General features: G+C 39.9%; 2 protein-coding genes across 4 annotated transcripts in view; one reads left to right on the top strand and one right to left on the bottom strand.

Annotated features, from left to right (window-relative positions):
• The window catches only part of LOC123508947 (battenin-like), a 50,829-nt gene that overhangs the window by 24,423 nt on the left and 13,906 nt on the right, over positions 1-12,500 (top strand). The window lies entirely within an intron of this gene.
• The window catches only part of LOC123508945 (probable glutamate receptor), a 21,590-nt gene that overhangs the window by 3,583 nt on the left and 5,507 nt on the right, over positions 1-12,500 (bottom strand). For all 3 annotated transcript variants that reach the window (XR_006676041.1, XM_045262992.1, XM_045262993.1), the window contains exons 4-8: positions 10,524-10,673; positions 9,055-9,223; positions 3,463-3,704; positions 1,601-1,797; positions 1-98 (exon numbers count right to left, since the gene is read on the bottom strand). The exon at positions 1-98 is cut by the window's left edge. Coding sequence is in view for 2 of the 3 variants with exons in the window: in XM_045262992.1 (XP_045118927.1) it covers positions 1-98; positions 1,601-1,797; positions 3,463-3,704; positions 9,055-9,223; positions 10,524-10,673 (856 nt within the window). In the remaining variant the exon portion in view is untranslated. The remainder of the gene's footprint in view (positions 99-1,600; positions 1,798-3,462; positions 3,705-9,054; positions 9,224-10,523; positions 10,674-12,500) is intronic.

Below are 12,500 nucleotides of genomic sequence, written 5' to 3' on the forward strand. Positions count from 1 at the left end.
GGCGGCGCCTTCACCCCCACTGTGAAATGCGCGGCGAGGGAAGACCTGTAGGCGGCGGACAGAACCAGACAGCTGAGGAGCCACCACGCCACCAGCACCTGAGAGAGAGAGAGAGAGAGACAGACAGACAGACAGACAGACAGACAGACAGACAGACAGACAGAGAGAGAACTTTACCCTGTCTCTTAAATCACTCTTCTTTTCTACACCTTGTTACCTGTTTATGATAATGATAAAGATAGAGATAGATAGACAGATAGATAGATAGATAGATAGATAGATACATATATATATATATATATATATATATATATATATATATATATATATATATATATATATATATATATATATATATATATATATATATATATATAGAGAGAGAGAGAGAGAGAGAGAGAGAGAGAGAGAGAGAGAGAGAGAGAGAGAGAGAGAGAGAGAGAGAGAGAGAGAGAGAGATTGGGATTTTAATTTACCTGTTTGCATATAATAATGAATAAATACAATGAGTTTAGTAGTAGCAAATTTGCATAACCGAATATTTAAAGTTATAATTAAGAAACACACACACACACACACACACACACACACACACACACACACACACACACACACACACAGAGAGAGAGAGAGATAGAAGAATGATGAAGTAAATTACTAATTAATCTGTCCTCCACCATCATCAAATTCATTACTTGTCACTATGCCATTACTTCACCGCCACCACCACCACCACTACCACCACCCTTCCCGCCACCACCACCACCACCACCCTTCCCGCCACAGCCACCACCAGCGCCTCCCACGCCCGCATACCGCTCACTGGTGGGCTGTTACTGTAATTTTGTGGCTGTATCTGGTGTCCACTGTGTTGTTTGTTTGCCTTGTGTACGTGGGTAGTGTTGGTGGTGGTGTTGCTTTCGTCATTGCTGCCGCTGCTGTTCTTAACTTCAATATCTAAAGATCCTCGTAAACTTATTCAATTAGCAAGTTTTTTTTTTTTTAACCTTTCTTTCTTGCTTTATCTTTCTTTCTTCCTTTTCTTCTACGCACTTAAATGACAAATCCTTTATTTCTTTCTCCTTTTCCTTCTTTATCTTTCTTTTTTTCTTTCTCCCCTTTCTTCTACGCACCTTAACTATCTGTAACTCCTTTCTTTCTTTTATCTTTATGTTTTTTTCTTTAACGGACCTTAATGCTAACTCCGTTTTCTTTTCTTTTTTTTTCTTTTAGTTCCCGCCTTTCTTTCTTTATCTTTTCCTCCTCTTCTACGCATTTTAATGGTAATTCATTTTCCTTTCTTCCTTCTCTTTCTTTATCTTCCTTTCTTTTTCTCCTTCTACGCACCTTATTGGCAACTCCTCTCTATCTTCCTTTCTTTATTTATCTTTCTTTCTTTCTTCCTCTCCTTCTACGCACGTTAATGGTAACTCCTTTCTTTCTTTATTTATTTGTCTTTTTTTTTTCTTCCTCTCTTTCCTCTACACACCTTAATGGTAACTCCTTTCTATCTTCCTTTCTTTATTAATCTTTCTTTCTCTCCTTCTTCTATACGCACCTTTCTTTATTTATCCTCCTTTCTTCCTCTCCTTCTACGCACCTTAATGGTGACTGACATGGGCGGGAGGTTAGGAGGGGTTTCCAGCAGGACGCCCCACAGGTAGAGTAAGGTTGACTGTTTGCTTGAAGTGCCTCGAGTCTCCCTGGCCCTCCATTGCTCCTTTACTGCCGCCTTCAGCAACACTGCAGCGATACCCGAGGCCGCCACGCTCACCCCGACCATCACCCACACCTCACCTGCATGTCACGGATTTAGAAACGTTAGGATAAGGCACTTTAACCCCTTCAGTACCATGACACGTTTTCGTATTTATTCTGCTTACTCTTTGGTGATTTTGTACAGCTTCAGAAATTTATGTAGGGATTAAAACAGTGAAGACTCCAGCTATTAATCTTCTGACCTCCATAAACAATTCCTAATGTAAATAAAATCGTTTAATCATACCTAAAATTCATGGTAAAATGCGTCCTAGTATTGAAGAGGGCAAAAGAAGACATAAGAAATTAAAGGACAGTTTCAAGGAGTTATCAGACTTACCCGTGGTAGTTACACACCTATCAATCTCTTAACCCTTTCATTTATTTTTTATGCAGCTTTCCAACTATGTCACTTTTTGATATCATTAACCCCTTCAGTACTGGGACGCATTTACATATTCATTCTACCGACTATTTTAGCGATTTAATACAGCTTCAGGAGCTTATGTGGGGATTAACATAGTGAAAACTGTGGGCATTCATCTTCTGGCCTCCATAGACTCTTCCTAATGTCAATAAAATCGTCTAATCACACCCAAACTCAAGGTTAAAATGCGCCCCAGTATCGAACGGGTTAGGAAAGGTTCAAGAAGTCGTCGGGTCTACAGGTGGAAGTTGCTTATTTACCTGTACATGCCTATCAATCCTTTAACCCTTTTTATTGAATTTTTTACATAACTTTCTAATTATAATCCACTTTAGGCATTCTTAAGGAAAGTTTCAAGGAGTCATCGAGTCTGTACGTGGCATGCTTACCTGTACACACCTGTCAGGCCCGTAACCCCTTCATTGATTTTTTGACACAGCTTAATAATTCTAAGTCACTTTTATTTATTAAGGGAAAGATTCAAGAAGTCATCGGGTCTACAGGTTGTTGCATGCCTGTACACACCTGTTAATCCCTAAAACCTTTTATTGATTTTTGACACAGCTTTCCAATCATAAGCCACTCTTAGACATTATTAAGGAGTGTTTCAAGGAGTCATTAGGCCTACAGGTGGCAGTTAAATATCTACCTTTACACACCTATTAATCCCTTATCCCTTCCCTTGTTTTTTGACACAGTTTTCCTTAATAATCATAAATTACTCTTGTTATCCTTCGCTTCGCAAAAATCACTTATTGTTTATATTCAATCGTTAATCAGTGAGTAATTCTAATATTTTTTTCTTTATATTCTTTTTTATATCTTTTAATGCTTATCTCCACGTTTAATCTTAAGTGGTTCTTGTCTTATATTTTTTTATACATGGGAGTCAAGGAGAGAGAGAGAGAGAGATAACAGTTTGCACGCTCATTAGTTATCTCAGAGGGAAGCTTATCTTTTACAGTATGTGTGTGTGTGTGTGTGTGTGTGTGTGTGTGTGTGTGTGTGTGTGTGTGTGTGTTATTCACCATGGTCGCCTGCTAGTCACCCAGCCAGCCTTGCCCCTACGGAAAGAGCTCAGAGGACTGACCAATCTTCGGGTAGGACTGAGACCTCATCATACACCACACACACCGGGAAAGCAAGGCCACAGCCCCTTGAGTTACATCCCGTATCTATTTACTGCTAGGACCTAGGTGAACAGGGGCCACACACACACACACACACACACACACACACACACACACACACACACACACACACACACACACACACACCAGGAAAGGGCTTTGCTATGGCCATGTGCTCAGCTTTAGTCTGCGTCTTGAGGGACACGATCACAAAGGGGTCCGAGGCGTAGATCTTGGAGTGTCGCATGATGAGGAGCCGGGCTGCTGTGGGCGTGATGGTGGTGGAGAAGTCTGCCTCCTGACGCTGCAGAGTGCCCACGAGGCCAGTCCAATTGCCTCCCCCGAGATCAGACCCCCACTGTCTATCAAGCGGCTCGTGTGTCTCGTATCTAGGGAGGGGGAGGAGATTCAGCTCATGTAGTTAGGTTCAGATTGTTTATAAGTAGACTGAATTCCTTTTATCTTATCTTGGGAAGAGGATGAGGTTTACGTGATGTTCAAATTGTCTTTATAAGTAATTTAGGAAAGAGGAGGAGGTTCAGGTGATGTAGGTAGGTTCAGATTGTTTATAAGTAGACTGAATCCTTTTTATCCTATCTTGGGAAGAGGAAGAGCTGTATGTGATATAAACAAGTTCAAATTGTCTTGATAAGTAATTTAGGGAAGATGAGGAGGTTCAGGTTATGTAGATAGGTTCAGATCGTCTTTATGAGTAGTCCAGACTATTTTTCTTGTCGTATTTCAGGAAAGGTGAGGTTTTGATGATTAACTTCGGTTCAAATTTTCTTTATGAACAGATTGAATTTAATTCCTGTTCCTGTTCCTGATTAAGGTTTTCTGTTTTCACTGGCTTTATCTAAATCTTTAACCGTGTGTCAAAAGGGATAGAAAATTTGAGTTAGTAAGGTTCAGATCACCTTTAAGAATGCCTCCTTATTTTTTCATTAACTTCTCTTTTTCCTCAACGCTTTTTTCGCTTATAAAATTAGAAGTCACTCGGAGATTAATTTTAACACACAATATGGTAATTTTCCTGCTACGAGCCTCATTTTTCATGCATAGATGTGAAGGAACAGATTGAATATATATGCACTGTCAAATAGCGTGCTCGGTCCTCACTCACTGATAGAGATACAGAAGCGTGTAACAGATCAGGTGTTTGAGGTATTTAATGGTGATCGCTCGCCACACCTGCGTCCCGCTTGTCACCTCACTACTGTGCCCTGCACGACCCTCCACCTGGACTTTTATGTACCGTACTGCACGTAACATGTATTTCAAAACGAAGCGCTGTGGACTCTCACAAGAACTGTTTGCAAGCACCAAGGAGAGGAGTGGTCGGCTTTCAATGGCTGTTTTTTCTTTGGTAATGCAGAATCTTGGATAAGACAACTATCATCATTAAAAACGCCTTTAAAGACCTAGATAACTTCCATTACAATCCGTTGGTGATATAGAATGCTTGGTTAAGACAACTATTATCATTAGAAACGCTTTTGAAAACCCCAGAAAACTCTCATTACAGTCTGTTGGTGATGTAGAATCCATGGTTAAAGCAACTATTATCACTAGAAACGTCTTAAATACAGACAACTCCCATTAAAGACTGTTGGAAATGTTTATATAAGAAGCAAAAACATTATCAAGTTAAGTAGAATCACGTTATCATTAAATTTGAGGTTAGAATTTGTCGCATTATCATATAGACACTAATAACTAAGTCCATTAATCTCCTCAGCCATTAGTTCTCCGTGTTACCTTAAGCAGTGTATAATCTCAACACCAGCAGAAGAGTTTGCAGCGGACTTAACACGTCCTTGGTTATCAGATAAGAGGATGCAAAGAGATGAGAGGCTCCTAAGTGTGAAAACTCGCTGATAAGGTAACAGGTGTGTGATAAATGTGTTACAGACGTGAAAGATTCTTAAGAGGGATAGCCATTTAGCATTTTCATATTTCAATAGATAGATAAGTAAATAGATATACGCATTGATAAAGTGAATGATAGAGTGAAAAAAGAAATTAACAATAGTAAGCGAATAAATGAAATAAATGAAGAAAAATAAATAGCGATAATCAAACACATTAAATAGATAAAATAAAAACATCTACATTTACGTCTCTCTGCCATCTAGCGGCGGGACACCACACTAACGACACACCATAAGACTTCCCAAGAGTTATGCTTCCCTTTGTGTTTCCCGATATGCGCAGAGTGAGATCGATAAGAGTCTATATCCAATGTGTGTGTGTGTGTGTGTGTGTGTGTGTAGGTGTTGTCAGTACTAAGTGATGTTATTGGGTGGGCACGTGGTGAGTTGTATGTACGTATTATATATGTTTCAATTCTTCGTAAATGAAAAGGTGAAGGAAGTTATAATGATTTTGTATACGAGAGAGAGAGAGAGAGAGAGGTGCTGGCTACAATAATTCCCTAATCATAACGTAAGGTGAGTGAACAAAAAGACTCGTCATCATAACCTCCACTAGCACCGACTCTCACATTCTTAACAATCTCAGTGCCAAGAATACAAAGAGGTGATAATCGCGTGCTGTGTTATTCAAGCCCACTCATACCACTTACTGCACGCCACTCCTGCCTCCCCTTCACTGTGAACACACGAGTAAAGTGAAGACAAGATAGTAATCAATAAATGGCAACACTTTCCTGTAACTTGAAGGCCACCACGTATTAGGGAAGGAATGCTAAGAGTGGAGAGAATGTTAAGGGTGGTACAGTGTAAACATAGGCGCTTTAGGGTCCGAGGGGGTCTCCAAGCGCACGAGTTCGAATCCTGTCCACGGTCCGAGTGTAGGTAGGGCTTCCTTACTCGGGGTAGTGGATCCCTAGAGGGTGGGCTCTCAGATACCTCCTTTGGCCCATAAATTCCAGTGAAAAAACCCAACATGGTATATAAAAAAAGAGTCATTATTCAATAAGGAAATAAGTCTTATGGTCATAGGTGCCTCTTTCATTATGGTGTATTTCGGAGCAGTCTTTGCAATTTGTGTCGAAGCTCCAATGAAACCTTTTACGTGAAGGAAAAAATAGTGTCAGGCAAGGAGTTCATGAATTAACAGAGAAAGAGATGAAAGAATGAAGATCCTGGTTGACTCCTGCATGAGAAAAGAGAGCAGAACCAGACAATGAATGAAATAAAAGAGTAACGATAGAGAGAAGCCAAAATAACGGAACTACATCTTTTAACGATATTCTCACTATCTTAGCATTTACCATATGAACACTATACCATATGGGGAAATAATACACAACAATAACCTAACTATCATTACCATAGCACTCTACAACATCAGTGACACAGCAAATGTAAATAAATAAACTGGTAACTTTAAAACGCAATGGAAGGTGGCCATGTGTCAACTCATCGCTAGGATACAGTAACTAAGCATTCACCAAACACAAACACCAACCACTTACAGTAACCTTCGACACTCGCCATGCTTGGGACATAATTCTCGGAGACATTTCTGCGACTCGCCTTCACTACATTGTAAAGGCTCTAGTTGAAGTGATACGGGTTTTTAAGGTCGTTTCTACGGTTCTAGTAGCTAATTATTAACATTTCTGCATTATCAACGAGAAAAACTCTTGAAAATCCTGCTAATCATCTCTCTTAGAAAATAGTCATGAGAGAGCGAAGCGTTTCAGAAAACAAGCTTGTGTCAACTACCATTCACCTCAGGTCCTGCTCTGACAAAACTGTGCTAATTGTCCTCATGCTGAGCGTATGTGAGTGTGTGTAGTGGTGTTATATAAGAGCGGTGAGGAGTATTACGTAGTTATTGAAGAGTATCGCCTTTGGGTGTGTTAATAGTGGAAGTACAGCGAGTAGCAAGGATCAATAAATGTTACCACATGGAAGAGGAAAAGTGCGAATTAGCAAATGGAAGGGTAAACTAAGAAAAAGAGAGAGGAACTAAAGGTTGCTTTGAGAAATATAGCATACCTATGTAAGGGACAGAATTCTAAAGTATAGAGGAGTAATAAGAGATCATTGTTGTGAAAAGAAATGTCTCAAATAGAAATTGTAAGAGAGGAAAGGAAACGAAAAAGAAAGAGGAACAAAAGAAATTTACAATGGAAAGAGGAGAATTTGCAATATGCAGAAAAATTAAGAAACAACAAATGATTAGATAAGTTTTGCTAGCAATTACATCCGTGGAAGAAGAATTCACAACGAGAGCAAACCAGGATGAAATAACAGAAAATAGAATAAGAATCAAATACTATGTAACTGAAACATGATAGAGGAATAAACGCGACCATTGTATTCATTGCCGCAAGGTAAGTACAGTACATTGTGTTTGATCCCTTAGCGTTAATGTGATAGCAGAGAAAGTATCAATGCCTTCATTTGTTTTCATTATGACAGAAACTTTTCGGATTGCAAACACGTCCATCTCTGTAAACAATCCAACATCTAGAATTTCCCACTGGAGCCAAACACGAAGGTCAAAGCTCCGCGGAAGAGTCTTCGAGGCATTCAGTAGATGTGTTCACGATGTTAACAGAGCTTTCTACCAAACAGTGCTGAGTAGATAAGGCGATTATTTGATAGAATACATGTAGAAACTCCTAAATGAAATAAAACCTTTTCGAGACTCCTAATCGATACTTCTGTGATGAAGTCCATCAATTTTTTTTATTAATGGTAATTCGATAATCTTATAAATTCATGGAGTCGATTTTGCAATGTGAGTGGAGGCTCCTGAACCTTATGGATACTTTGATGTTGTAATATCTGTCTAAGATTTCTGCCAGAAACCACAAAGGGAATAAGCTCACACCGCAGTTGTCTTGACCAGTGCTGCTATCAGGCTATAGTGGAAGCTAATAGGGTTTCAATTGTATCTTATGATAACAGTGCTTATATACAAGGATGCCACTTTACTGGTGAGAAGGAAACATCATACCTGACCAACAATACAATATGTGCGTTGTTTGAAAAAAAATAATAAAAGCTCAGATCATAATTACCATATATGTGATTGATTTTATCTATACTCGTCTCGCTGGTGCTGTTAACCCGACGGACGGAAATGCTCTATTATCATTACATCTATCTGTTCGGTAACTTTGTGAGCCTGGCAAGTGTGAGCACAGCGCCAACGATGAGATGCACGCCGCCAGCTGCCCTCTCGCCCACCAATAAATCAAACACTACCACTCCGGAAAACAGATCTGGCTATCCCCACTACTTGAACCGTCACTCATGGAAGCAATATCTTCACACTCCTGTCTCACTGTAATGTAATTGTTTTTTTATGCATTTCATTGTCCATGTTGTTTTGTACATTCCATAGATGTTACAAAAATTGACTGAAACATATCTACTAAACAGAACTATGAACCTACATTGTAAGTTGTTAGGTCAGGTTACGCTTCTCGTGGAGGGTAGAATCGTCATGGCAATGTGGTGTGCATGTGGTGGGCGGGGGAGGCACAGTGTTGGTTGGAGGGTAGAATTGTTAGTAATGTGGTGTGTATGTGGTGGGCGGAGGAGGCACAGTGTTGGTTGGAGGGTAGAATTGTTGGTTATGTGGTGTGTATGTGGTGGGTGGGGGAGGCACAGTGTTGGTTGGAGGGTAGAATTGTTGGTAATGTGGTGTGTATGTGGTGGGTGGGGGAGGCACAGTGTTGGTTGGAGGGTAGGATTGTTGGTAATGTGGTGTGCATGTGGTGGGTGGAGGAGGAACAGTGTTGGTTAGGAGACTCACGTGAAGTTGAGGTGCCTGGCGATGTCCACCAGCATGCGGGTGTTGAGGGAGTCCCTGAGTCTGACCCTCGTGTCCAGGCCGCCAGCACCCTCCGGCTCGTGGTCAATGGTTGGGAAGTACTTGATGGTCACCACGCGGAACTTGTGACCATTGAACACTCTGGGAAGCTCTATAATACGGGAACGTATTCTTAATCACTGACGCTTTGCTTCCACTATTTTCAATAACCTCTGATGTTGCACGGGTTTTTTAAAGTGTTTTTACGGTTATAATGACAGATTAACGAGATTCTTACATCATTAGCAGAAGAAATTCTCTTAAGAACCTGGCTATTCATCTTTTTATCCTTTGAAAATAATAATGATGTAATTAGACGGGTTTTCAAGAGTGTTTTTATGGTTCTAGTGACAGATTTACAAGATTTTAACATTACGCTTACTAATAGGCGAAACACTTGTAAACCTCACTTGTTATCTTTATGGCCTTTGAAAATAGAATCGTGATGAGCTTATATGGGATTTCAAGGATGTTTTTTTTTTTACTATTCTAGTGAAAGATTAGCAAGATATCAACATTATTAATAGGAGAAACACTCATGCGAACCAGCCTTATTAGCATTGTGGTCTTTGAAAATAGTCGCGATGTGAGAGCAAAGCGTTTCGGAATATGCGTCGTCAAAATTTAAAGCTATTCTTAAACACGCTCTCGTCTCATTCCCACTGCTTTCAATAGGATCTTATGGAAGCTGTTGGCACTTTTGAAGAGTGTATTCTTTATCCTTGAGATGTGGTAACAAGGATTCTACTTTATCAATAGAAGGAACACCCACAATAACTCGACTAATGATCTTTTTGGCCTTTGAAAATATTCGTGATGTGAGAGTATTAAGTGCGAGAAGATAAGGAATAATGGTACACACTTTAAAGGTGACGTTGTGGAGTAAACAAAAGGCAAAGTGTTTGTTAAAAAGATGGAGTCTGGGTGGTGAATGTTGCAAGGTAAACAAAAGACAGTCGTAAATATGTGTTAAGATTTTTTATAGTTGAGTATATAAAAACAAATTAGGGAGTTTCAAGACGATAGGATGAAAAAATAGCTTATAACCTAAAGATAGTTGATATGAATAGCTGATATGAGTAAAGTGAATAGTTGATATGAATTATGGGTAAATCAATATAAACCAAAGAAAAGAAGATGAGAAAGCAAATAATTTCTTGTGTTTGATTTTAGTAATGAAGGATAAACGTTTAGAGAGAGAGAGAGAGAGAGAGAGAGAGAGAGAGAGAGTGATGTGTCCGAATGTAGGCAAATGTCCAGCATATTGTATAAACAACACACCTAAATTTCCTCTCATTGTTTTATTGTTTAGTCCACACACCCGTTTTCTACGAATATATACACCATCACACTGCTCACAACTCTCTCTCTCTCTCTCTCTCTCTCTCTCTCTCTCTCTCTCTCTCTCTCACCCGTGACCAGCTGATGTGGAGTCGTTTCCATCACGCCCATGTCTCCATTTGCACAGTACAGACACCGCTGGTACACCTCGATCTCCTCCTCTTCCTCCTCCCGCTGCACCTCCTTCTGTTGCGCCTCCTTCTTCACCCTCTCTCCTACCGCTAGAAAATAAAACGGTAGAGGAATAACCAGTAGGCGATTGTTTTCTGGCTATTATCGTACATTTTGTTTACTTCGTACGTGTAGATGTCAAGTAAAGGATGGAAATATTAGTAAAGTCACACTGTTTACATGAAGGAAGTTCTTGAAATAGAAGAGAGAGAGAGAGAGAGAGAGAGAGAGAGAATAATAAGTCAACGTTCAAATCTCACTAGGTATATTTAAAGAGATACGATTATCCTTCGGTTTTACATAAGAAAAGAGGGAAGCTGCAAGAGACCGCCAGGCCTATACGAGGCAGTCCCAGTGTGTTTAAGCTACCTAATTCCATCTATCATTCCCATCCATGAACTTATCTAACCTTCTTTTAAAGCTCCCTATTGACTCAACCCTGACTACATGACCGCTGAGACCGTTCCACTCATCAACCACTCTGTTTGAAAACCAGTTTCTTCCCATTTCTTTACTAAACCTGAATTTTTCAAGTTTAAACACATTATTTCTGGTTCTGTCCCCGCTACTGATCCTAAGAACTACATTCATGTCCCCTTTGTTAAAACCCTTATACCACTTAAATACTTCTATCAGGTCTCCTCTTAACCTACGTCTGCAGATTGAGTTTTATCAATCTCTCTTCATAGGAAATATCCTTCATTCCCTGTATCCTTTTAGTCATCCTCCTTTGCACTGACTCCAACAGAGCTATGTCCTTCCTGTAATGTGGGGACCAGAATTGTACCGCATAGTCAAGATGTGGCCTAACCAGCGCCAAGTATAATTTTAGTATTACTTCAGGACTCCTGCTTTTAACACTTCTAAAAATGAATCCCAATACTCTATTCGCCTTATTTCTGGCCTCAATACATTGCTTCCTTGTACCGAGATCAGAGCTAACTATGACTCCTAAATCTTTCTCATACCTGGAACTTCCTAGTGCCACGTTATCTATCGTGTACCTATTGCTTGGATTATCTCTACCTGCGCTCAATAAACATGCACTTGTTAATATTGAACTGCATTTGCCATCTATCTGTCCATTCTTTCATCCTATCCAAGTCTGCCTGCAAAGCCATGGCATCCAAATCTGACCTAATTAATCTACCAATCTTTGTGTCGTCCGCAAATTTACTAATGTCACTATTAATTCCACTATCCAAGTCGTTGATATATATTAGAAATAATAATGGCCCTAAAACTGACCCCTGTGGCACCCCACTAACTACTTCTCCCCAGTCGGAATTAGATCCCTTCTTAAATATGGGAACTACATTAGCTTCTCTCCACATTGTAGATACCTCACCTGACTCCAGTGACATCCTAAAAAGTACCGCTAGAGGCTCGCTGACGACTTCCTTGCATTCCTTTAGAACCCTTGGATATACTTCATCAGGTCCTGGTGACTTGAATTTCTTTAGTTTATCTATCTCCTGTTCTACCATCACCTTCGTTATATGAATATCTGTCAGCTTTTCCCTATCCTCTTCCCTAAATTTCTGTTCGTTATCTGGGATTTCTTGTGTGTTCTCCTGGGTGAAGACAGTTAAAAAATACTCGTTCATAATTCTACTAATCTCTTCCGCAGAACTAACCATCTCCCCATTTGCTGTACTTAAAGGACCTATTTCTTCACTACTTTTCGTCTTGTATAACTGAAAAAATCCCTTGGGGTCCGTCTTTGCTTGGCTGGCTACCCTCAACTCATATTCACTTTTAGCTTTCCTCGTTAACCTCTTAACTGTTCTTACTTATTCATGGTATAGTGGCCTTAAAGCCTCATCTCCTGCCTTTAGCCTCCTATATACATTCCATTTTTGCCCTATGTTTTACGT

This window comes from Portunus trituberculatus, chromosome 25 (genome assembly GCF_017591435.1).
Source record: "Portunus trituberculatus isolate SZX2019 chromosome 25, ASM1759143v1, whole genome shotgun sequence".
NCBI lineage: Eukaryota > Metazoa > Arthropoda > Malacostraca > Decapoda > Portunidae > Portunus > Portunus trituberculatus.